The sequence below is a fragment of the Ambystoma mexicanum genome, chromosome 3p (assembly GCF_040938575.1).
Source record: "Ambystoma mexicanum isolate Mex_15411 chromosome 3p, UKY_AmexF1_1, whole genome shotgun sequence".
NCBI classification, from domain to species: domain Eukaryota; kingdom Metazoa; phylum Chordata; class Amphibia; order Caudata; family Ambystomatidae; genus Ambystoma; species Ambystoma mexicanum.
Window position 1 is genome coordinate 736,377,804 of NC_090925.1, and position 26,014 is coordinate 736,403,817.

General features: G+C 46.7%; 1 protein-coding gene across 2 annotated transcripts in view; it reads left to right on the forward strand.

Annotated features, from left to right (window-relative positions):
* FBRS (fibrosin) overlaps window positions 1-26,014 on the forward strand; it is a 710,625-nt gene that overhangs the window by 539,137 nt on the left and 145,474 nt on the right. For both annotated transcript variants that reach the window (XM_069651625.1, XM_069651626.1), the window contains exon 13: window positions 22,943-22,972. In XM_069651625.1, the coding sequence (XP_069507726.1) occupies window positions 22,943-22,972 (30 nt within the window). The remainder of the gene's footprint in view (window positions 1-22,942; window positions 22,973-26,014) is intronic.

Consider the following 26,014-nt stretch of genomic DNA (forward strand, 5'->3'; position numbering starts at 1 on the left):
TCTTGCACAAAGGTAGAGAGTTTGTTGAAGGGAAATCACTGTAGGGTCACAAGCTGTTGGACTTTTGAAGGGTAGAGCTGAAATCAACTCTAGCAAAGTAGCTACTGCAAGTCTCAACTGAGAAGAGCAAAGCTTAAGACACTGAGGTAAGTTCGTCCCACTAACCCAAAGGACGAAGTCATCCCTTCCGGAGCTTCCCTTGTCGATCAGAAAAAGGAGTTTCAGCACAGCTGCAGGTCTTCACCGGGCAATTCAAAGGTTCCGGAGGATGCAGCAAGCTTCGTTCACGGTTTCTTTGTCGGGTTGTTCTTCCCATTGGTCGACTGTCTTCAGTCCCTAAACCCTCGCCTTTTAAGCAGATTTCTACCATTCATGCACAGCTTAGCTGTCACTCAAATAGCAGGGTGACTGTCCTGAAAAGCCAGCCAGCCAGTCAGGACTGGGTGCATTCAGGCATTCCTAAAGACAAAGGACAGGGGAGTTTCGGTAACCTCCCTCACTTCCGGCCCTTCCAGACACACTGGAGCCAGAGGCGGGTTTCAGTACTGAATCCCGCCAAAGGCAAAACTAACAAAGGGCTCAAAACTGGTTTGGTGTGCAGAGTAAAACCCAAGAAAGGCCTCACAAACAGAAAATGGCAGGAAAAAAAATACTGGGGCCATTTTGACTAAATGGGCACCCATGGGTGCTATACTGCAGCTGAGGATTCAGCCTGCAATAGAAAAGAACAATGGTTGGAAAATTCAAACACTGCCACCAGCCATTTAAAGTAGTGAGGGTAACATAACGTGTTACATGAGTAGGTATGATAAGGGTCTACTAAGTAACCCCCCAGCACTCCACATAAAATAGTGTGTTCTGGACCCACAGAGAGAATAGGTAAGTAAAGTCTATTTCACTTTTCTATTCTTGCGAACATTAGTTCACACAAGAAAAGCTATTTAAACCTTAAGAGAGATGTAAAGGATTTCTCAGTGACACTGCACTGAAGGTGCTGTGTGTCACAATACAAAAAGTAGATGCCTATGGAGTTTGTTAGACTGCAAAAACAAAGGCAACAAGTCCTAAAGTCCAGCAAAAGAGCTCGAGGTCTCTAAGGTTGAAGGGATTTGGCACAGAAATGAGAATTCTCCCTAACACACTGTTGGTGGAAATCTGCTCGGTTGCAGCGAGCCAGGCGGTGGGGAAGTCCCAGCCAGGCAAGGGCTTCTATTCCCAAATTTTCACCATACACAAAAAGAACCAGGCTGGCCTGAGAGTTGTTTTGGACCTTTCTTCCTTGAACCTGTCCCTTTGCCTCCAAAAGTTCAAGATTGTTACCCCAGTCTTCATTGCAGAGACCTTTGGGTGTTGGAGACTGGATGTGCTCCCTGGATCTGAAGGATGCCTACCTACACGTCCCGATTTGGGAACTTCATGTGTTCTTCGTGAGGTTCAGAATCATGGGTTTTCACTTTCAATACAGGGTTCTAGCCCTTTAGAGTCAATTCGGTCCCCAGGGTCTTTACAAGACAAATTAACACAGTTGCAGCTCTACTCTGGGCACAGGGCCACCACATTTGTCCGTACCTAGACTGGCTAGTCGGGGCGGGGGTCTCCGGAAGCAGTACAGCACACAACCTCTGCCCTCATGGACACACTATATAACCTGGGATTTTCTGTCACTCTGAAAAAGTCAGTTACAGCTCACACAGACTTGTCTTCCTACACGAAGTCGAAGAGCATCTTCCCCTAAGAGGGATACAGGGCATTTTCTCAGAGCAGCGACCTTGGCGTGGTGGTACAAACACCTGTTGGGAGTCATGGCAGTATGTCTCCTCACAGTGCCACATTCAAGGCTCAAAATGAGGAGGCTGCAGCTTCACTTCTCAGCCTCCTGGAATCGGGAGACGGGATCTCAGGCGGAGCAAGTCGGCATACATCACCACCGGGATCTAGTCTGGTGGGGTACAGACACCAACCTGCGGATAGGCAGGCCCTTCCGGCAGCTTGCACCTCAGGTCACCGTTACCACAGACTCGTCCCTAGAGGGATGGGGGGGGGGGCTACCCTGGACAACCAGTGTCCGTGGGATATGGTATTGTCAGAAAAAGCTGCAGCACATCAACTGGCTCGAGATAACTATCTGGCTTGCGCTCAAAGCCTTCCTCCCCATGATCTCCGGCAAATCTATCCACATTCAGACAGCTCCACCTGCATGTATTACATCAAAAAGCAGGGTGGCACCTGGTCTCCTCCCCCCCCCTGCAGACTGTCGATTGACCTTTGGGAGTGGGCTCTGGTGAACAACATGCACTTGGCGGCAATCCACCTTCCTGGGGAGTCCAACCTAGAGGCGGACATGCTCAGTAGGCTGGGATCGGACCACTACCAGTGGCATTTGAACAAGGACCTTTAGGGGATCTTCACCAGGTGGGGTCATCCGCAGGTGGACCCCTTTGCCACCAGTACCAACAGGAGATGCCCCCGGTTTGCCTCATGGCTGGGGCAAGGCAGGGGTTTGTTAGCTGATGCGTTGCAGATCCACTGGAACAACATGAATGCATATCTGGCAGCCATTGGGGCCTACAAGAACTCGGGTGAAGAGGTCTTGGCTGCTCTGACCAGATTGTATCCACCTATCAAAAAACCACAACCGGTCTGGGACCTTAATGTGTTGCTGTGCGCCCTGGCGCATAAACCATTTGATCCCATGGATTCTGCCGACAACGGGCTGGTTACCATCAAGACAGCCCTGCTATATCACGCCAATCAGTGAAATCCATGCCCTCGTTGCTTCAGAGCCATATACTACCATTTACTAGGGACAAGGTGGTGCTTAGAACACACCGTGCACTTCTTCCTACGGTCGTCTTCACTTTTCACCTGAATGAGGAGATAGTATTTTCAACATTCTTTGTGGACCCCAAAGATGAGGCTCAGACGGTATTGCACTGTCTGGATGTCAGGTGTGTGCTAAGATTTTATCTGGACAGAACCAAGAGCTTCTGTAAATCGGACGGCCTCTTCACCTTTGGGGGATCAAAACCAGGCTGTCGGGCCTCCAAGGCTTCTATAGCAAGATGGGTGGTGAGCTACATTAAGTAGGCGTACGAGGGACAGCATAAACCTTTGCCAGCAAACGTGCACGCCCACGCCATCAGGTCTAAGGTCCCAACGGTAGCTTTCCAAAAACATGTCCCGTGGAAGACTGTTAGGGAGAATTCTCAGAAATGTGCTAATTCCTCTCTACCTTCGAGACCCCCAGCCCTTTTGCTTGACTCCGACTTTTTAATTTTTAACTCGGAGTGAGACCTTTTTCCCACGCTCATGTATTTTTCTGTGATTTAACAGTTTCTTTTTGGTTTTGGAGTCTGACAAACTCCATAGGCATCATATTTACATTGTGACACACTGCACCTTCAGTGCAGTGGCACAGGGAAGTCTCTTAGATTTTCCAAAGGTTTAAATACCTTCTCTTGGTGAAACTCTTTCCAAGAGCAGTAAAGTGAAATTGACTTTACTTGCCATTTGTAACTTTCTAGACCCATTTAGGCAACGTTTGAATGCAGTAGCCTCTGGGACCACTACAGACAACTATGACCACAGGGGTAAGCAAAACCAACCTTTGGTATAAGTCTGTAGCACACAGTTTTGGTAGCGGGGCTGAGTAGCCAGGCTTATCTCAAGAGGGAATGTGAGCTGTAATGATGTTGCACAGAGGTCTACAATCACAGGTGTTAAAATGAACTCTTACACTCAAAGTTTCTTGGTTAAAAATAACTATTAATTTATTAACCATTCAATTATAAAACGTTCAATAGGAGACCATTCTATCATACACAGAAATACACTTCAATACCTATTCAGAAATACTTTTCAAGAAGGGTAAAAGGCAAAGATTATTAGAACATGAAAGGTTACAATATTTTTAGACAATGCAAATATTTAGAGTTCACCAGAAGATTCAATTCAATAGGCTAGGCTAAAGTCAATGGGCTAAAGTCTTGGATAGGATAAAACAGTTCTGGTAGTTAAACGGAAAAGTCGAAACGAAAGTTCTTAGGAATAGTTTGTAGCAAGAAGAATCATATGTTGGGTCACAAGCTGATTAAACCTGTGAGTTGGGAAAGTTTCAAGCACTTTCACTGCTAGAGGTAAGTGCTCTGTCTGGTTTTACAGTACCTTACAAATGAAGAAAGAGGCAGATGATGACTTCTGTTCCTGCAGATCTTGCTGTTCCTAAGCCTCAGTCGTCGGGACAAGAGGGAGGACGTCGGGGGACTCCTGCACTTGAACAGTCAAAAATCTTGGCTAACTTCGATTCCGGTAGCTACAAGTAAAGCACACGAACTGGTGGCCCTCTCCCTGGTTATTCGGTTTCCTGCAGCACTCTGAGGAAAATACAACCAGCTCTGAGATAAGGTGTCCAGGTGGCTTATGGTTGATTTGATTGGTCCCGCCAACTCAAAGGGAGAAGTCGTCCTTGCAGGGCTTCTCTGTCAAGATGAACTTGGGGATTCGGACCTGCAGCAGGGCTTGACTGGGCAAACCAACTGTCCAGGAGTTGCAGCAGCCGTCCTCATCGATCTAGTCTTCGGTTCTTTCGTTCCAGTGGTCGACTCTCCCTTCCAAGCCAATAGACTCGCTTTTTATTCAGTTCTCTCCCATTCATTCTAGCCTAGCTGCCACTCACCCTGCAGAGTGGCTGTCCTTGCCGGACAGGCAGCCAGCCAATCACCACAGAGTGCATTTGAGTCTCCTAGAATACTAGGCACAGGGAGTTTCGGCACCTCCCTCACTTGCTGCCCACCCCAGACACTCGGGCGCCAGAGGCGGTCTTCACTCCTGAAGCCCGCCAATGGCGATGGAACAAAGGGACCCAACCTGGTTTGGCGCGCAGAGACAAACTCTAGAAGGACCTTTTCAAAAAGAAGTCGCAGAGTTTTCTTGTTTTACTCAGAACTCTGCTGCCTGCTTGTTTTTGTGTTGCCGTGAGCTACTGGCACTGCTATTGCCATTGGATTACAGCGTGGATCCTTAGTCCACTTTCTACTTCCAGAACTAAAGTCTTCACATACCGGAGCGGCCGCAGAGTCTTCCTGTCTTCTTGTCCTTCGCGTATGGCGCGGCGGATGGCTTGGGTATTTCACATCAATCCCTGAAATTTACTTCAACCGAATCAAGAAAACCGGGAGCAGCCGTCAGCAAAGCAGAGAAAGTCAACAGCTCTTCAACGGTAAGCCGTGGAAAAAGGGACTAACAGTGCTCAACAGTGCGCGTTGAGCGAGGAGGGGGGAGCGGGTGTTGTGCTGGTGCGTTCTACGGCTCGACGCACCTTTTTTCTTTCTCCACTTCCTGATAGATTCCAGCACTGCTTCTAGGGCAAATAGGGGGTTATTATTAAATAGTCAAACTCAATCAGTGGAGCTGCCTAGGAAAACAGCACAAACTCGCCTGAAAGCTTTCTTTTCATTAAAGCTCCACTGCAAAACCATCTACGTGCTTCTAAAAAGATGACACTTCGTAGCACTATGCTTCCAGAAGCAGTAAACTCGCCTGAATGGGATGGATCTTACATGGAGCAAGCAACGGGATCCGGGTTTGAAGCAGCAGCTATAAAAACACCAGCTGCTTTGCACAACTCTATCATTACGACCCAGGCCCAAGTATATATGCAAGATCCTATTCGTCAATCAAATGTAGGATCACGGGAGATGGAAGTACACTTCTCTAACACAAGGCTGGAAACGTGGCCTAGAATATACGGTCACAATAAAAAGATCCAAAGAAAAATTAGATAATTTCAGCAGAAAAAGAAATAAAAGTATGAAGGATGTGGAAGAGACCTCTGACTGCATATGGCCGCGTGCGCAAGCAATGCAGGATGGAGGAGTCTGGGCAGTGTCTCCATCTACCAGTTCAAGAAACGAGAGAGGAGCCAACAAGACGAGAGGTTGATTTGACTGGCACGCATAACTCCCCAGAAGGGATCGAAGTAAGACCCGGAAACACCTGCTTGCAACAGACACTAAAAGACCAATGAAGGCGCACACTCGGCACTGAACTTTTTGCTAAATTCCCTGGTATCATTATTTGAACTCTTCAAGACGGAAGTACAATCACAGGCTGGTATACTTTTAGAACTCACTAATGGAACGGCTAAATGTGAGGCTACAATGGTGGGACTCAGTACTGTTGTAAATACCATCATGGTCCTCACAATGAAAGAGGTTTGAATTGAGGTGGCAAAACGAGGACTAGACATTTCCTCAATGCAAACCCTCCTCAACCTGGAAAAAAAAACTATGAAACAAGTCAAGTTATCAAAAGATCTATTGGAGTTTCTAAAGGCTCATCCAGCCTCCCATGAAGAGGTGGACGGGGGGGATATTGACACTAATCCAGTATTTGATGATGCCCCTCTATCTGAGTCCACTCTAGAAGAATTTTGGAGACTGGCAAATGTCGAGGTGGAGGAAAATGTGGTGATCATTGAAGCCCTGCCATCAAACGGAAGTGCCCCAGACGGGGACTATAACAGAACCAGCCCGGACACCTGCAATATGTCAATGTTACGGAGGCGGAAGAAGACTAAAAAGGAAAGGGAGGTAAAAAAAGATAGAGAACACTACCCCCTCAATCAAAGAAAGATGAACAAAAAAACAACTCCTGTATAAAAAATCCAGGAATTAATCACTTCCTGAAAAATATAACCCTCTCCTAGAACAGTGAAGAAACAGTCGGAACTCATCAGGATTAACTCAAGAGGCACTGTTAAATGGGGCACGCAGCCGATATTGGAGAAACGTAAAAAAAATGAACGAAAAAATAAAGTACCCAGAGACCTGAATAAGATCTTAAAGGCTTCCAGACAGAATTATACGGAAACATATTGAAGGGGGCAACTGGAATTTGGGAGAAAATGACCCCAAAGGAAACAAAAGGAGTTACAATCCAGATGCAAGGAAAAATAAATACCATTGACAGCCTGGCCTTGTTAGTCAGCACCAAGATAGCACCAATATTTCTGAAGATAAAGCCCCCTGTAAGCAGACCTTAACTGAAATGAATCCGCGAAATAGACTGTTGGTGAAACCAACAAAACTGGCACCAATCTTCATGAAAATAGCCACAAATAAAACTTTGGTCCCTAGCTCCAATCCTCCGACTTCAAGCACAAGAATGGGAGTAGGGTAACTTCAAGGGAAATCCACTACCGTAAGGGGAATATGGAATGGATCGGGGAAATCAAGGGAGATTGAAGTAATCACAGAAAAGAGTAAGGGAAGATCAAGTCGGACCTGCTAATATAGGCACAGCACCAAAAGAGGAAGAGGAAATCAGATTTTTTGATCCCGAAACTGTAGATGAGGCTAACGTCAAACATCATAAATCGTTGTGCAGATCTGTGATTTTGTCCCATCTTAAAAAAAAGTCTAATCTCTACTGATTGTCCTCTGATGATATTGAGTATGTGAGATTTCCAAACAAGAGACCCATTATATGGAAATGGGACTAAAACAAAGAAAGGCGCAGACTACAATACTTAACAATATGAGATTACTGCAGCAGTTTTGATTGAAAGTGTACCGCACTCCCTAACAGGATCCCTTTAAAAGGAATTACCAATCCTATGGTACCCCAAAAGAGAGAAAATCAAAGCGGAGGGGAGGAACAAAGAGGTCCAAAAGCCTGGGATAAAGTTGGACTCTGGGGCAATCGCCAATGAAAAATGCTATCTATGCTCTCCGAAATCTTATCCCAAGTTTTTAAAAAACGAAGTAGGAACACAACATCTTTAGGCAGAAAAGGCTTAGCTTGGTTAGTTGGAACACGCGCGGACCAAGTATATTTAAAACCAAAAGACTGAAAGATCAATAATTTGAATCAAATGATGGTTTACTATTTCAGGAAACATAGCTAGTTTATTCCATCGAGATAGAAGGGTTTTCGATTCACTGCCTACCAGCCTTACAAAAAGCAAAAGGCAGACCCTCAGGAGGACTACTGATGGCTTTTAAAAACAACTCTGTAAAAACCATCATCCCGGTTTTCAATAACATATAGGCATACAAGCGTGTAAGATTTCGTTAAAATGTGATATGCCAGATCCTGAAATGGTTGTCATCAATATATACTGGAACCCTGCCTGGGTCATTGTTGACAAGGTTAAAGAGATTATGGCAATTCCAATTTGATTCTAGCGGGCGATTTGAATGCAGAGTGCCTCGAACAAGCAATAGGCAAGCGAACCCCAGTAGTGAGGAGAATTCCCAAAAAGGGGCGTATCTGGTTGGATTTCCTAGAATCATGGGGTTTAAAGATGACTGGGAAGACTGAAGGAGGTGACCATATACTCCAAACTTGGCATTCCCTCTGCCATAGATTAGCAAGAAGGTTCCCTCTGCCATACATGAGCAAGAAGGTTTGGTAGGCAACAAAGGGAAAATACGAGCAGTAAAGTACAAACACGATGGATATAAGCGGAACGCCAAGTTGGGAAAAGTTCAGAAAGCCATATGGGAGGAAAAATGCAATCCGGACAAATTTACAAAATTTGTCTGGTCAACACCCCCCACTCCCCCCCAAGCGTATTAGGGGGGGAACCCCAAGCAAAATCACATCCGTAGCTTCTATGAGGAGACTTGTAGGGGAAAAAAAGAGAACTCCGAAGTAGCCTGCGCAAGTTGAAGAAAATGTATAGTAGCCCAAGGGAGTTTGGCCAAGAAGGCAAAGTTGGATTATAGGAATTGGTCTAAAAACCAGAGGCACTTGCGCCTGCCTTCAGCAGGACAGAGAACGGATGTTACATCTGTTGAGAGAGAACACAAGAAACCTCTGGACAGTGATTGGCCAATTAGACTCTGCCCCCAAATAGTTCACTGTGTAATCTGGTTCCAGAAGCAAAACTGGTAGAATATCTTTCAGAAACCTTTCGAAGCACTGGGGTTAACCATGAAAATGCACAAGCTGACACGCCATGGCATCTTTCGTTTGAACAAGATATTTTCAAAATAGTAAAATCACCCGCTAAGGCCGCAGGAATAAATGGCCTTATTTATCAGGTCCTGAAAAATGTCCAGGGCTTTGGGATAAACTATTAAACTGTCAATTTCCAGCCCACGATTTTTGGTGCAGTTGCATTAAAGCACTGATACAGACACTCAACAGAGCTAGCAAGGGTGTACATGAGTCTACTCTATAACCTTAGAGCATGACATCGAGTACTTCCACATCAGGAAGCGTTTAGTCCCTAGACACCCAAGAGCAGTGACGCTCTTCAGCTAAGTGCGGAATAGAAACACACACGGAGGGGTGCAAGACAGCGACCCTAGACAGGCAGTCAAGACCTTCTTAATTAAAAGTCCTGATGAAGATGACCACAATAAGTTACGGTTATGAAACCGGTCGACCCTGATTTAGCATGAGCAGGTCTCATGTGTTTTTTTAGATCTATGCAATAAATTGCTGACATAGACTGTGTTATACATAGTTGACATCATATTGTGTATGTTGTCTATATAAAAGGTTTTAGGTGTTAAACAGGACCCCTCTTGTGAGGCGCCTGTGGTACTTTAAAATTGTGTGATAATAGTACAAGTGTTTTGGGAGTTTTTTTTTTTTTCTTCTATATGCTGGCACTATAGTGGCCATTAAAATACTTATACACTGGTGCACAGATACAGCACTAGAACAATCCATTGAAAAGGCATTATCTAATGTAAAATGCCTTATGTACTCACTCGTTTGTGATTTATACACTTGGTACTGTATTTTAACTTTTAGAAATGATTTAATGGACACTTTTTTTGATGTTGAAAAGAATCATTTATACACTGAAGAATTGTCTTTACTGCTTCAATAGCCAGATGAAATGTTTGTGCATATTAAACTATGTTTTGTAAAACCACTTCCTCTATAGACCGTGATTGAGTATCTTTGACCTCTACAATAGTGCAAGTTCTAGAAAGCTGTGATATAGTAATCTAAGGCATAGCAAGGGGAATCTGTTTTTATGTAATGGTAAATAGTAGTTAACATACTCTAATCCCAAATTGAAAAAAGGCGGAAAGTGTTAAGTTAGTAGTATTATATGATGATCTTTGTTATTTATCTCTTAAGGTAAAGGTTAAATGTATATGGTTTTATATTTGCTTTTGCTTTTTCTTTTAACAACTGATGATTTTCTTTACTTAAATATATTTTGTAAAGCTTTTTTATTATAACCAAATACAAATAAAAAAAAAGTAAATAAATAAATAAAAAATGGCGAAAAAAGAAGACCGGGACCTGTTAATACAAAGGGGGCTTAGACGCCATCTTGAAAAACATAGCTCCCGTGGTTTAACGTTACCGGAGCCACGAATAGTTTGCGGTCGGGAAAAATCATGATAGTTCGTTGTAAACCCACTACCACCAGCCATTCTGAGAGGAAAGGGTAACATTTGACTGCTACATGAGTATCTAGACACAGGGGATACGATGTAACCCCTCCCGCACTCTATTGTAAGATGGGGTGTGCTAGGTCTAGGAATTAAAAATACTAGTAAAGTCAATTTCACACTACTTACTCTGGGAAACAGTTTATTCCAGAGAAGGTATTAAACCTTGGGAAAGCCTAAAAGGCTTCCCTGTGCCATGGCATTGAGGGTGCTGTGTGACACACAAATGAAAAGATGTCTATGGAGTTGTCTAAAACTCCATAACCAAAGAACACAAGAGTAAAATGCATCAAAATACATGAGTGGGCAAAAAGGCTCACACTCTTTCCAGGTAAAAAAAAATCAAGTGCTCAAAATTCAGCAAAGTTGCTGGGGGTCTCCAAGGTGCAGGGAATTGGCACATTTTTGAGAATTCTCCCTAACCGGTTAGAAAATATAGGGCGTTTAGCTTAGGAGATGCAAGTGTGCATGTTGCCGTTCTCGGACTTGGGTGGCTGGCAAGGCTCGACTAAGCAGCCCAAGAGAGGTCAAACGCATGGGTGGCTGTTGTTGAGGGTTGGAGATAGATTGCTATTGTTGAGTATGTGAGGCCAGCTATACCGGATTTCTTTCGGGCGGTGGTCGCTGTATGCTAGTGGCAGAGGTGTTGAGGTAAGTTTAGCGTTTGTCTGGATGGCTGTGTGCGCACTAGACCGGATGTGCTTGGCCGCAGACTAGGATTTCAGTTTTCCCAGGCTTGAGGATAAGGTGATTGGTCGTCATCCAGTGATCAATGTCGGAAAGGCACGATGACTGGTCTGGCCTTGCAGAGCCTCCAGAGTTTGGGATTTTGAGGATGATCTGGGTATCGTCTGCATAGTTGTAGCCGGTGTAAGGTTGTAAGGTTGTATGAGCGGATGATTGCAGGGATGGGATGTATGTAGAAATTGAAGAGTAACAGTCATGCTCCTTGAGGGTCACCTTTACAAACTGGACGTGTTATGGATGTGAACTGGTCGAGATCCATGATTTGCGACTGGTTAGAGATAAAGGAGATCCACGAAAGGGGCTGTGCCTGTGATTCTTAGTGTTTGGAGTCTGAATAATAGAATTGAGTAATCGATGGTATTGAGAGCTGCGGAAAGGTCTAACAGGGTGAGGACTGCGCAGCCGTCTGCGTCTGCTATTCTTTTGAGGTCGTTCAAGATGGAGACTAGGGAGGATTCTGTTCCCCTTAACGGTCTGAAACCTGATTGTGCCGGGTCTAGGAGGTTGTTGGTTTCAATTGGCCAAGCTGTGTGTAAGCGGCGCGTTTAATCAGTTTTTGGATGAAACGCCTATTGGGGTTGAATCGGTAGTTTTGGGGAAGAAGTGGGTCAAGGGTCGGTTTTTTGAGAATGGGTTAGGTGTAGGATGTTTTTGGGCTTTCGGGAAGGATCCTGATGTGAATGAGTGATTCAGGATTGTGCGTACAACATTACCTGCACAGGTGGAGGTTAGAATTTTTTTTTGCATTGAGGGTGGGCACGGGTCTTCTGGGGAGCCTGATGGGCGGCTGACTGCTAGAAGCAAGAAGAATTCTTGTTGTGTGATGGGGGAGAAAGAGTCCAAAGAAGATTGTGATTTTGGAGGGCTTTGGGTGCAGTGTTGTGGGCGGTGGCGGTAGGATTTTTAGTTTAGTGATGATGGTGTAGTCTTTCGTTGGCGGCATTGTAGAAATGGAGCGAGAGTGTCACATAAGGCTTGAGAGCTCGGAATGGACAGGCGAGAGCATGAGAGGGATTTGAATTCTGCTATGATTTTATGTAGTTCCTTACTGGGGTTGCAAGCATTATGGATTTGGCTCCCATAGAAGGATCTCTTGCTTTTTCCAATTTCCGATCAGTACATTCTGGTTGTTCTCACTAGGGCAGTTTTGTTTTGGGGATGAAGGGTCTGCTCTTCAGGTCTGTTCCAGACAGTGCTTGAGAGTTTTGGGATTAGGAGTGCACCACCTCGGTATTGGTCCAGATCTGTGTGGTACATTTAGCCGGGGTGAGGGTTTTGAGGGCATTGGTAAGCCAGAGGTCGAAGTAGTCTATTGCTGGGGGTACGTCCGCGAGGAAGAGTGAGTTGAGGGAGTAGCAGAGAGAGTACAAGATCTGGGGTGATTACCACTTTGTTCCATAGTGGGAAAGTGGAGGGTGCTGTTGGTGGTGGACACGTGGGGTGTTGGCCGCTGACCAGTGTTGAGTGGTATGGTGAAACAGAGTGCTGAGTGATCCGGCCATGATAGGAGGTGCAGGGGCTGGGTAGATATGTTTGCGGTGCTGAATATTGCGTCGAGGGTGTGGCCTCTGGTGTGGGTGGATGGGAGTGGAGGTGTGGTGTTTCAGATTGAGTGGATCTTAGGCTGTCTGTGAATGCCCTGCTGATAGGGTTTGATGGGGAGGCAAACCATATGTTGAAGTCTCCTAGGATGGTGAGGGTTGGATGTAGGATGTCTGGGTTTCTTCTGTGATGAGGTCATAGATGTGGAGTTTGTTTTTGGAAACTGTATCAAGTTTCCTACAATTCGACTGGAATAAGTCCGCTTTAGAGGCTCCCCTCAGGAGGTTCTCATTTGAGGTGAGTACAGATGTGTCAATGGTATTAGTAATATCTTGAGCCAAAACACATGTAAAACAATTTCATGTATTTTTCGTGGTCAGTTTTGCGTAACAATGGTGCTCACCATAACAACGGCCCAAAGAATCCACCCAAGCACAATTATAAAAAATGAATGCAAGAAAAAATTATAAAATAAATAGCCAGAACAGCCCATGAAAAATGCATGAAATTGTTTCATGTGTTTTGGCTCAAAGTAATACTAATAGCATTGACACATCTGTACTCACCTCAGATGAGAACCTGAAGGGGGCCTCTGTGGCTGATTGATTCCAGTTGAATTGTAGAAAACTGGATGCATACACAATTGAAAAAGTATGCCTAACTAACAAGTGGAAAGATCCTGTTCCTTTGTTTCATCTTTATTTAGCCCTTTTGTCTTTCCACTCAGGGGCTCCTCTTGAGTTGTCTACATCTCCATCTCCAGTCATCGCTCCAGCTCTTCCTCAAAGAAGAAGTCTGCTAACCCAGGGAAGCTGCGAGAGAAGCCGGAGAAGACCAAGGTGCAGGGAAAGGTGTCGATCTACCCCTGAAGGCTCAGGCAACCCAGGCGAAGTCCTCCTCAACTATCGAGCTGGTGGTGGCCACCCTCTCAAAGGCAAAAGGGACTGACCCAGTCCATGGGCCCCGGTGGTGCCCAGGGTATCCCTTCACCTGAGGGGGAGGACCCAGCGAAGTCGGTGGAGAGGGCGTCTGAGAAGAGGATGCTATCCCTAAGCCCGAGACGACACCTCAGGATGCAAAAGTGTGGGGTTTTGGGGGTTAGGCCTCAACCATATTCCAGGGCACAGATATTACATCCTCTGACGAGGACCTGTTGTCCGTTCACGCAATCCTGGAAGACGAGGGAACTGCTGATGGGGATGGTGGAAATGCCGACAGGGGCGCTGGGCCCAGCAAACCTACTGCCCCCCCAAACACCTCCAAGAGACGTGTCGCTGGACATCCTCTCGACCCTCCACACTCTAGTGTTGGAGATCCAGAAGAGAATGCCGACTGTGCCTCCGGCCCATGCGATACCTAGCCAGCCTCTGGCGAAGAAGAGACCGCAACCTATACCGCTGCGCTAACCTCCACACATTCCCTCCCCCTTAGGGATACGGGGACAGGCCCAGCGACTACGGACACGGACGGCAGCATTTCTCCTCTGCCAAGGGCTTTTCCCCCCCGAGGGCCTGGCCTTGTTGAGAAACCAGGCCTCCGCCCTGGCGAACAGGGATGTGCTGGAGAAAAAGTACTGGGTGCCGGAGTCTGCACCCAAGTGCCGGCGTTCGCAGCCTTCTCTGGACTCAGTTGTCTCGGCTGCCGCAAGAAAGAAGTCCTCTAACCCCTCTTCTTCAGCCTCCGTCCCTCCGGACAACGAAGGGAAGAAGTTGGATGCCATGGGTAGGAAGGTTATCGACTCGGCTGCGACGACAGTCAAAGCAGCTAACACGCCTGCAATCCTGGCCAGATACGACAGGGAGTTTTGGTATAAGATGGCCCCGCTGCTGGAGTTTCTACCTGACGACAAGCTGGTCCAGGTGCTGGTGATCCTCCAGGAGGGCAAGGTGGCAACGGACCATGCCATCACTGTGGCCCTGGACATCGTGGACACAGGGCTCTGCCAGATGGGGATCTGTCTGCCTCAGTCGCCTTGGCTGTTTCAAAGCCACCAACTTCCGTCAGGAGGTTCAGACAAGGGTGCTGTACATGCTTTTTGACAGTAACAACATCTTTGGGAAGGCCGTCGAATCGTTGCAGGCCATTAAGAATGACAGACGGCTCGTGCCCTGGACACGCTTAAACATTGTCCTTACTTTCGTGCCTCAGGAGGAAAATCTGCCAAGTCTTCGAAAGGGAGATCCTCTTCGTTCCACCAGCCTTCTCAATCCACGACCCAAGAGGCCTACAGGGACTGCTCCAAGGCTTTCAGAGGAGGTGGCTGATGTAGTCGCTCCCAAGGTGGCACGCAGGCCCAGAGCAAGATTCAACCATCCAGGACGTCGGGCCTTGCACCCCAGTGGGAGACGGGCTGGTGGGCTTTGTCAGCGAGTGGGAAAAGCTATCCACCGACCGATGGGTGCTGGACTCTCACCCACTGACACTCTGGAATTCCAACAAAAGGGTTTGTCGATACTGCCGGTGGCCCAGCAGGAGCAGCACATCCCACAGCTCCTGCAGGAGGTACGGCCATGATAAGAAAATGGGCGATAGAGCTGGTTCCAATGCGGCTGCGGAGTCTACTCCAGATACTAGTCTGTTAAGAAGACCAGAGGCTGGAATCCCAGTCTAGACCTGCGGTGCCTCAACAAATACCTCCAGTCCCAGAAATTCAGAATGGTCACGTTGCAGCATGTGCTCGGCCAACTGGAGGAGGGAGACTTCCTGACGTTGCTGGATCTGGAGCACGCTTACTTCCATGTTCCCATTTATGAAAAACATTGAATTCCTGCGCTTTGTAGTGCAGGGAAAGCACTATCAGTTCAAGGCCCTCCCCTTTGACTGAAGTCGGCACCCAGGGTGTTTACGGAGTGTCTTGCATCTACAGGGGATGCATGTATACCCGTACCTAGACTGGCTCATCCGGGCCAGGTCAAGGGAACTGGCCGTCGAACACACAGAGGAACGTCCGGCTGCCGATGGATCTGGGGTTCTCCGTCAACTATCCAAAGTCCCAATTGATAACATCGCTCAACGCGCTGTACTTGGTTGGGCCGGGGGAGGGAGGGGGCGCAGACTCAAGTCTCCTGCCTGGTGGCTCCCTCAGTCAAGCAGTTGGCGGCCCTTTTTTGGGCAAGGTGCAGCTGCTGTTGACACTGAAGACCGTAACAGTGCAGACCATCAAGTCTCTACTCAGCATGATGTCATTGTGCATTTATCTGATCTGGCTCTGCAGGTTATGCATGCAACCCCTTCAGGAATTTCTGGACGCTCGGTGGATTCAGGTATCCGGAAGCTTTGCAGAAAAGATTACTCTCGATAAGGAGTTCATCGAGCAATAAGGTGGTGGGGCATGCGCTCAACATCTCCGGGTGCATGGATTTCCAGAGCTCCCCATACCAGGAGACTGTCACCACAGACGCTTGCCTGGAGGGCTGGGGAGCCCACACTGGCCATCTCCACGCCAGAGGCCTTTGGCTGCCAGAGGAGAGGGATCTCCACATAAACGTCCTGGAGCTGCGGGCAGTGTTCTGGGCCCTCAAGTCGTTTGTTCCGTCCCGCAAGGTGGTGGGGGTCTTCACAGACAATACCACCACGAATAATGTTCTACATCTGGAAGCCGGGGGAATCAGATCCCCAGCACTCTCCCGACAGGCGCAGGACTTGTGGCACTGGGCCGTCGCCCAGGAAATTATCCTCATTCCTTTCCATCTGGCGGGGGTCAAGAACACCATCACTGACTCGCTCTGCAGCGAGCTGCGCTCTTGCCACAAGTGGGAGCTTCGACAGGATCAAGTGGACAGCCTCTTCCTTAAATGGGGCAGACCCCAGATCGATCTGTTTGCGACAGCGACGAATTCCAAATGCCAGAGATTTGTCAGCAAGGTTCCACCTGCCGAGGAGCATGGGGGTGGCGTTTTCCTTCCCGTGTGAAGGCCTGTTCCTGTACGCCTTCCCTCCCCTGCATCTCCTGCTGCGAGTCATCAATCAAGTCAAACGGTGCTGATGCACGATGATCCTCGTCGCCCCAGCGTGGCCTAGGCAGATTTGGTACCCGGAGCTTTTCAGCCTGTCAACGTCACCTACAGTCAAGCTACCAGTGGTCGCGGATTTGCTCACCAGAGGAGGCACAAGCCTACATCACGACCCAGGATTGCTGAACCTGAAGGCATTTTTTTACTCCTGCAGCCTTAGAGTTCGGAGGGTACGAGTTGCCGGCAGACTGCAGGGCGGGCCTTGCCAGGGCCAGAGCGTTGTTGACTCTTAAGTACTACAGGCACAAGTGGAAGCGTTTCGCTACATGGTACCGGTTGCAGAAGATCAACCATCTGAGGGTCACGGCCCTGCAGATTCTTCCGTACTTGTTCTCTTGTTGTACTGGTGCATCTGGTGGCTGTCTCCTGCTACACCACGTTTTTCCCTTTGGTCCCACTGTCTCTTCAAGGAGTTCCTCGAAGAACTGTTTTGTTTGTTCCCGCCTGTGAAAGCGCCTTCCCTGGCGTGGGAACTCAACATGGTACTGAAGAGACTCATGGGGGGCCCCCTTTGAGCCTATGCATCAGGCCCCTCTCAAGTTCTTCTCGTGGAAAACTGATCTCCTCGTGGCCATCACCTCTGCCAGGAGGGTTGGTGAGATCCAGGCCCTACCTGCAAACAACCTTGTCTGACTTTTCACAACATGACGGTGGTGCTGTGGACGCACCCCTCCATTCCAAAGGGTCTGTCGAAATTCCACATTAATGAGCCTTTGGTGTTGCCTGTGTTCTTTCCGAAAGTTTTGTCGCCGGCTGAAAGGTGTTAGGCAGCATTGCATGCAGTACCCCCTGGGACCATAACATACAATTAGGACTACAGGTGTAAGCAAAAACCAACCTTTGGTATAAGTCTGTACTACACAGTTTGTGGTAGCGAGCTGAGCAGCCAGGCTTCTCTCAAGAGGGAATGTGAGCAGTACAAGGATGTTACAGAAGTCTTACAATCACAGTATTTGTGTTAGTAATGCGCCGGTAGCCCGCAGACATCAGGGCGCAGAGAGACAGATTTAGGATAGGCAGTCAGGGTGCTGATAGGGCTGTGAAGTCGGGAGTTTATTTGAAAAGGTGGGTCTTCAGATGTTTCCTGAACGTTTTTGTAATTTGGTTCTACTTGCATAGTCACTGGAAGGTTGTTCCACTGCCGAGCTGCCTGAACCGGCAATTATTTCCCGACACCCAAGGCTCAGATTGCCAAAGGTACCTGTAACTTGCCTAGTGCTTGTGATCTCGGGGTCCTGTTCGGGATGTATCAGGTGAACTTGGATCTGAGGTACGACGGGGCTGCTCCATATAAACATCTATGCACTAATGTCATAGATTTAAAGAGGATTCTCTCCTCAACTCTGAGCCAATGAAGAGATCTTCTGCCCTCCGTCACGTGGTCTCTTCTATTCCCTTTTACAACCCGGACCGCGTTCGTTTCCATTATCTGGCATTTATTGGTGCATTTTTGGGTGCTCCCAGTAATAATGAATTGCCATAGTCAAGGCGCGCCAGTATGATGGCCCTGGCTATCGTAGCCGCGTTGTTCTCATTGATAAGTGGGCGGATGGCTCTCTGGCGCCTTATATAGTAGGCATTGTTTTTGTGGAGGTAGTTTGTCTGAGCTTCAGTGCCCATGGTGGACTCCATCATCCCAAGTGTTTTTACATGTGAGACTACCTTAATATGAGTCTTTGATCACAAACTCCTCATGTTCTATTCCTCGCTTATCCCTCGCTTGGCTAGAGCCAAAAATCATTAGCTCAGTTGTTTTGCTATTCAAGCACATCCAGTTGTCTTCCATCCATTTGTCTATCAGGTTATAAACGGTCATGATCTATTCCTTGTCTGATTGGTAGTCGCCCTCCAGCTCTAACACTAGCTGTGTCATCTGCGTAGTTTGTGAAATATACGCTGATGGATTCTAGAAGTACACATAAATATTTCATATATAGGTTGAAAAGGAGAGGGGATATACTAGCTCCCTGTGGTACCCCTGCACTTATAGGGTTTGGAGTTGAGAACTTCTCTTCCCAGTGTACTCTGGCTACTCGATCTGTGAGAAAAGATGCCAGCCAGGCCATCATGCTGTTCTCTCCAGTACCTGCTGTAGCAGTGTGTGATCGACAAGATCAAAAGCAGCGCTTAGGTCCAGAAGCATTCGTATCCCTGTCTTGCCCTTATCCACTATGGAAAGCATTCACGATTGAAGATCTAACATTGCGGTTTCTGTGCTGTGAGCATCACCGAAACCCGACTGCTGCTCGTGCCGAATGTTGTTGGCTTCCACGTGTGCCTGCAATTATTCTGTAGCAATTTTATCCATAATTTTCAGGATAAAATTGTTGTTGGTGATTGGGTGCATATTACTGTGATCGTTGGCATCCAGACCTGTTTTTTTTTTAGCAATGGTGTGATGGTCACCTTCTTTATGGTTTGGGGAATCATGCCATCATGGAAAGATGCGTTAATTATCTTGGACAGCACTGGGGCAAACAGTTGCTTGTTTTCCACGATTATTTTAGGAGGAATTAAATTTTCTCACAAGAGGACAAGAGGATGGTTTCATTTTAGCTAGCACCTTCACCATCTCTGCTTCTGAGATGGGTTGAAAGTTAAAGCTGTCTAATTTGTAAGGTTGTAATTAAGGAAGATGAAACTCATTGGCGGCTTCTCTAGCCTGGATGATAGCCTCTCTGGCTTTTTGTGTTTTATCTGCAAAGGCCTTTTTCACAATTTCACAATCCTCCTCCGTAGGTGTATTGGGAGGGGGGGGGGGCAGAGGGGGGGAGACGGGGATTTTCGTTTCTCATACGAATTGAGAATGTCAAAGAGCTTACTTGCCGAGTTGGGTGCGGCTTCGATCAGCTCATTATAGCATTCTGCTTTTAATGCCCTTTCTGTATTTGAAGTTAGCCTGGTTCCATTGTTCCTAGTCTCTGGTGAGGGGTCTTTTTGCCAGATTCTTTCCAACCGTCTTTTCTCAGTCTTGGGATCACAGAGTGTACCATTTCTGATGGTTTAGTTTTTCTAACTATTTTGGATTTAAGAGGGGCATGTTCCACCATCTCCAGTATGTGATTCGAGTAGTGGTTCAAGTAGACACTTCCACTCAAGGTTTCTTGGTAAAACACTTATTAATTTATTACACAATCATTTTGAAAACATTCACTAGAAGGAGGCAATTTAATATTATACACAAACACAATTCAATACCAAACCAATAAGTTTCTGAACAAATTGGGCTCCCCTGAAATAAAAGCAAAATGGCATTTCAGTTACTTTCAATGAGATGAAAAGGCACAAGTTAGTAGAATAGAAAACAAATACTTTCTTAGGCAGTGCAAATAGTTAACTAGAGGACTCGATTCAGTTCAATAGGCCTAGGCCAAAGTCAATGGACTAGTGTCCTGGATAGGAAAGAGCAGTTCTTGAGGTAAAGGGTAAAGTCTTTGCCAAAGATCTCAGAAGTAGTTTGTACGAAAAAGAATCATATGTTGGGTCACAAGCTGATTAGGCCTGCAAGTTTGGAAAGTTCTGTAAACTTTCACCGCGAGAGGTAAGTTCTCTCAATCGGTTTGGCACAGTTCCTTAATATGAAGAACAAGATGCAGCAGAAGACATTGGTTCCTGGCAGTTCCTGCCGATCTCACTGTTTGTGAGCCTCAGTCGTGGGGACAAGAGGGAGGACGTTGGTGGACTCCTGCACAGGATCGTCAGAAAACGCTGACAAAATTGAGTCAATTTGGTTCGAGTAGCTGTAATTCAAGCACACAAGCTGGTGTCCTTCCCCCCCCTGGTTAATCCTAACCAGCTCTGAGAATGGTATCCAGGTTGCTTACGAGTTGAATGGTTCCACCAACTCAAAGGAAGAAGTCGATCTTGAAGGCACTTCTCTGTCGATATGAACTTGGCAATTCGGACCTGCAGCACGGCTTCACTGGGCAAACAAACGGTCCAGGAGTTGCAGCAGCCGTCCTCTTCCGGCTCTTCTTCGGTTCTTTCGTTCCAGTGGTCGACTCTGCTTTCCAGTCCACGAGACTCTCCTTTTAAACAGTTTTCTGCCTTTCATTCCAGACTAGCTGCCACTCACTGAGCAGGGTGGCTGTCCTTGCCGGACAGTCAGCCAATCACACCATAGTGCATTTGGGTCTCCTAGGAGACTAAGCACAGGGAGTTTCAGGCACCTCCCTTACTTCCTGCCCACTCCAGACACTCGGGCGCCAGAGGCGGTCTTCAGTTCTGAAGCCTGCCAAATGCACACGAACAAAGGGACCGAACCTGGTTTGGTACGCAGAGACCAACACTAGAAGGACCTTTCCAAAATGAAATGGCGAAAAAAGAACACTAGGACCTGTTTAAACAAAGGGGCCATCTTGAAAAACTCCCCCGATTTTTAGCTACCAGTGTTCGCGGTCGGGAAAAATCATGGTAGTTTGTTGTAAAACCACTGACACCAGCCATTTTGATAGAAAAGGGTAGCATTTGACTGCTACATGAGTTTCTAGACACAGGGGATACTAGGTAACCCCTCCAGCACTCTATAGTAACATAGTGTGTGCTGGGTCTAGGAATTTAAAGACTAGTAAAGTCAATTTAACCTTACATTCTCCGGGAAACGGTTTATCCCAGAGAAGGCATTTAAACCTTTGAGAAGTCTAAAAAGGCACCCCTGTGTCACTGCACTGAGGGTGCTGTGTGACGCATGAAAAGATGCCTATGGAGTTATCTTAAAACTCCATAATCAAAGAACACAAGAGTAAAGCATAGATCAAAAAACAAGAAAGAGTGGGGGAAAAAAGCTTACACGCTTTCCAGGTAAAAAAAAAATCATCAAGTCCTCAAAATCCAGCAAAAGTTGCTAGGGGTCTCTAAAGTGAAGGGAATTGGCACATTTGAGAATTCTCCCTAACAAAAGGACTTTGCACTCGCTGGATGTGGCTCGTGCTCTGAAGTTCTTTGTGGCACGCACAGACTTTCCGGAAGACGTCTCAACTATTCATGAACTTTGGTCCTGTGAACCATGGGTAGACCTTGTCCAAGGCTTCCATCTCCAGGTGACCTTGGCTGTATCACAGTCATTGTTTGGCAAGTCGACGACCGCCCGGCCGCCCCGAGCTCATTCTACCCGAGCGTTCGCTGTGACGGCATTCCTATCTGGTGTGCCCCTGCTGGACATCTGCAGGGCTGCTACGTGGAGGTCCACGCACACCTTCACATGATTCTACTGCGTTGACTGGGATTCCAGGGAGGAGTCCAGGGTTTGGCCAAGCAGTGCTAGGCAACCTGTTCGCTTGTAGGTGAGCCTGTTTCGGAGGTAAGAGTAATTGCTTCTGTTGAGCCGTGCCACCTCCCATGGTTGAGCATTTGAATCTATGCCAGACCCCATGCTGGAGAAGGAACAAGTTACTTAGCTGTAACTATTGTTCTCCAGCATGGGTCTAGCATGCATTCACATACAAACCCTCCCACTTGCACCTCTGCGGCTCTTCTTGATCATGCTGCCACTTTACATGCTACCAAATCTGAAGATTGCTGCCAGAGGAGGGGCTTAGGGAGAGGGCAGTCATTGGCTTGGTATGACCCAGAGTACAGTGATTGGTTTAGAGGAGAAATACAGTTTGAAAGTGAAACTGTTTTTCTTTTACTGAGGATTCCTGGCCTGACAACAGGGAATATTCATGGGCATGTGAATCCATGAGCATGTGAATCCATGACCGACCCATGCAGGAGAACAATAGTAACAGTTAAGTAACTTGTTCCTTACTCACCGTAATCGTATTTCTAATGCTTGTATCTGCTTGGATTCACATGCGCCCACCTTCCTCCCCTCTTGGAGTAGAAGGAACCTAGACTTATACCTTCTCTCTTCTGTACTAGCTCATGCACACTATAAGGCTCCCTCACAGCAGAAAAAAACAACCAGTGGGACCTTGACGCGTGAGGGACTTTGGGTACACTACATGTCACTTTAGGGATAGTGTTTGCCACGCCCATGTCGACGTCCCTTCCGATCTTCGAAAAAAAGATGCAATGTTCTGTGATTACCACTAGATGTCTGACTATATGCACAGCATGTGAATCTAAGCAGATGCAATCATCAGAAATATGATTACAGTGAGTAATGTATTTCATTTTAGTCTTGCTAACAGAATACTTTAATTCCACTTCAATGTTTCCAAAAGTAAAATTATTGTAGCTCTCCATTAATGCTTCTCATTTTTTTGCCCACAGATCACAGATCCCTTCAGACCAGCCCTCAGAGTGAGTAAAACCTCATTACCACTTAATGGCAAACTATTAATCCTTGTTTGTTTTTTGGTGAAAAGAATGGGGCAGATTTTAAAAATGTTCATTTTGCATACAAGGACTGGGCAGTGAGTATGGTGCTGTGGATGTCATGAGCAGTGTTGGGAAAGATGTTTCTTTTTTCAAATTTCCCTCCATTGACCTCAATGGAACACTAAAAGTTGTTTCTATGTTGTGGAGGCAAGTCTTTTTGCTTTACTGCACTTGCTCAGTTTGCCTCTTCTAGTGCTGAAGGACACTGTCACCTATGAGGGATACCTTTGTTGTGCTATTGCACACATCACCTTAAGTGAATTAGTGCATGGGTACTATGAATCCATTTTTCCTTTTAGATAGGTTTTGTTACTTTTTGGATGTGTCAGTAGGTTATTTTCGACCGTTTTCTTTCATTTTACTTGCGTGGAAATTCGTTTTTCTGCATGCTAAGCCAGAATTCCTATTTTGGGGTTACTAGGGCCATTTTTAGAAGCCACTCTTTTTTTGGTTCTTGTTAGGAAGAATTCTGTTAAGTGTGCCAATTCCTCCCACCTTAGAGCCCTCCAGCGCTTTTGCTAAACTTTTTGACTTTGAACTTTTAATTCTGTGTGTTTTAATCTTGTGTTTTCTTTGGTTATGGAGTTGGACAACTCCATAGGCATCACCTTTTCATGTGTTACACTGCAACCTCAGTGCAGTGGCACAGGGAAACCTTTTCAGGCTTTCCCAAGGTTTAAATCCCTTCTCTGGGATAAACTACTGTTTCACAGAGTGAGTAAAGTGAAATTGACTTTACTAGTCTATTTAAATTCCGAGACCCATTGCACCCTATCTTACAATAGAGTGCTGGAGGGGTTACTTAGTATCCCCTGTTTCTAGATACTCATGTAGCAGTCAAATGCTACCCTTTCCTATCAAAATGGCTGGTGGCAGTGGTTTTACAACAAACTACCATGATTTTTCCCGACCGCAAATACTGGTAGCGTTAAATCGCAGGAGCCATGTTTTTCAAGATTGCGTCTGAGCCCCCTTTGTTTAAACAGGTCCTGATGATCTTTTTTGCCATTTCTTTGTGGAAAGGTCGTTCTAGAGTTTTGCGCTGCGCGCCAAACCAGATTTCGTTCCTTTGTTCATTCGCCTTTGGCGGGCTTCAGGACTGAAGACCGCCTCTGGCGCCCAAGTGTCGGGGGTGGGCAGGAAGTGAGGGAGGTGCCTGATCTCCCTGTGCTTAGTCTCCTAGGAGACCCAAAGGCACTCTGGCATGATTGGCTGGCTGACTGTCTGGCAAGGACAGCCATCCTGCTGGGTGAGTGGCAGCTACGCTGGAATGAGTGGGAGTAAACTGGATAAAAGGCAAGTCTCTTGGCTTGGAAGGCAGTCGACCACTGGAACGAAAGAACCCAAGACAAGCTTGAAGAGGACGCCTGCTGCAACTCCTGGACCGTTGGCTTGCCCAGTGAAGCCCTGCTGCAGGTCCAAATCGCTAAGTTCATCTCGACAGAGAAGCCCTGCAAGGACGACTTCTCCCTTTGAGTTGGTGGGACCAATCAACTTGACACTAAGCCACCTGAATACCATTGTCGGAGCTGGTTGTATTTTCCTCAGAGTGCTGCAGGAAACTCAATAACCAGGGAGAGGGACACCAGTTTGTTTGCTTGACTATAGCTACCGGAATTGTTGCCAGTTTTTTGACCAGTCCCAGTGCTGTGCAGGAGTTCCCAGACATCCTCTCTTGTCCCCACGACTGAGGCTCAGGAACAGCCAGATCCGCAGGAACTGCCACAAACGGAAGTCTTCAGCTGCATCTTTTTGTTCATTTGTAAGGTACTGTGAAACGAGACTGAGAGTACTTGCCTCTCGCTGTGAAAGTGCTTGAAACTTCCGCAACTAGCAGGCCTAATCAGCTTGTGACCCAACATATAATTCTTGTTACAAACGACTTCTGAGTTCTTCTACAGAGACTTTACAGTTTACTTACCAGAACTGTTTTTACCTATCCAAGACTTTAGCCCATTGACTTTGGCCTAGCATATTGAATTGACTCTACTCTTCTGGTGAACTCAAAGTATCTGCACTGTCTAAGAAATTGTAATCCTTTTATGTTCTGAACCTATTCCTTTTTGCTCATTCTTCAAAGTATTCTGAATGCCATTTTGCTTCTCCTTCGAAGTAGTCTGAATGGCTCAGAAACTTAATGAGTATAGTACTGAAGTGTAGTTGTGTGTGATATTGAACTTCCTCCTTCTAGTGGATGTTTTATAACTGGCTGTTGAATAAAGTAAGACTTTAACCAAGAAACCTTGAGTGTAAGAGTTTGTGAACACCTGTGATTGTAGACCTCTGTAACATCCTTACAGCTCACATTCCCTCTTAAAATAAACCTGGCTGCTCTGATCCGCTGCCAAAAACTGTTCAGTACAAACTTATACCCAAGGTTGGTTTTGCTTACACCTGTAGTCCTAGTTGTGTGTAGTGGTCCCAAAGGGGACTGCATACAAACTTTGCTTAAGTTATTTTAACTTTATGATGACCAGAATGGCTTCTCGTGTATTCCCCCTTCTCCAGCATGGGGTCTGGCATGGATTCACATGCTCATGAATATTCCCCGTCAGGCCTGGAATCGTCGGTAAAGAAAAAATCAGTATCACTTTTGTTTCTGATCTGTCTTTCTTAGTAGTAACCAATCGCTGATCTCTGGGTCATACTGCCCCCAGCCAATGACTGCCCTCTCCCTAAGCCCCTCCCCTGGCAGCCATCTTCAGATTTTTACTGCACGCTCAAGTGTTGGCAGTCCTCGTGTTTAGCTCTCGAGCTTTTTGATGCGTTTTTGCGCTTTTCTAATTTTTCGGTCAAATAGAGCCTCAAGCTCCACCGTGTCTACATCCGATCAACGGGGACCCGTTTCGGATTTTTCTACACCCCTCAAGGTTGAAGTTTTCGTCGAGTTGCGCTTCTTGGAGGAGTCCAGAAGTTTCTGTGGCCTACCCCGGACATGGCCCAGGAGAAAGGAAGCTCAACGCC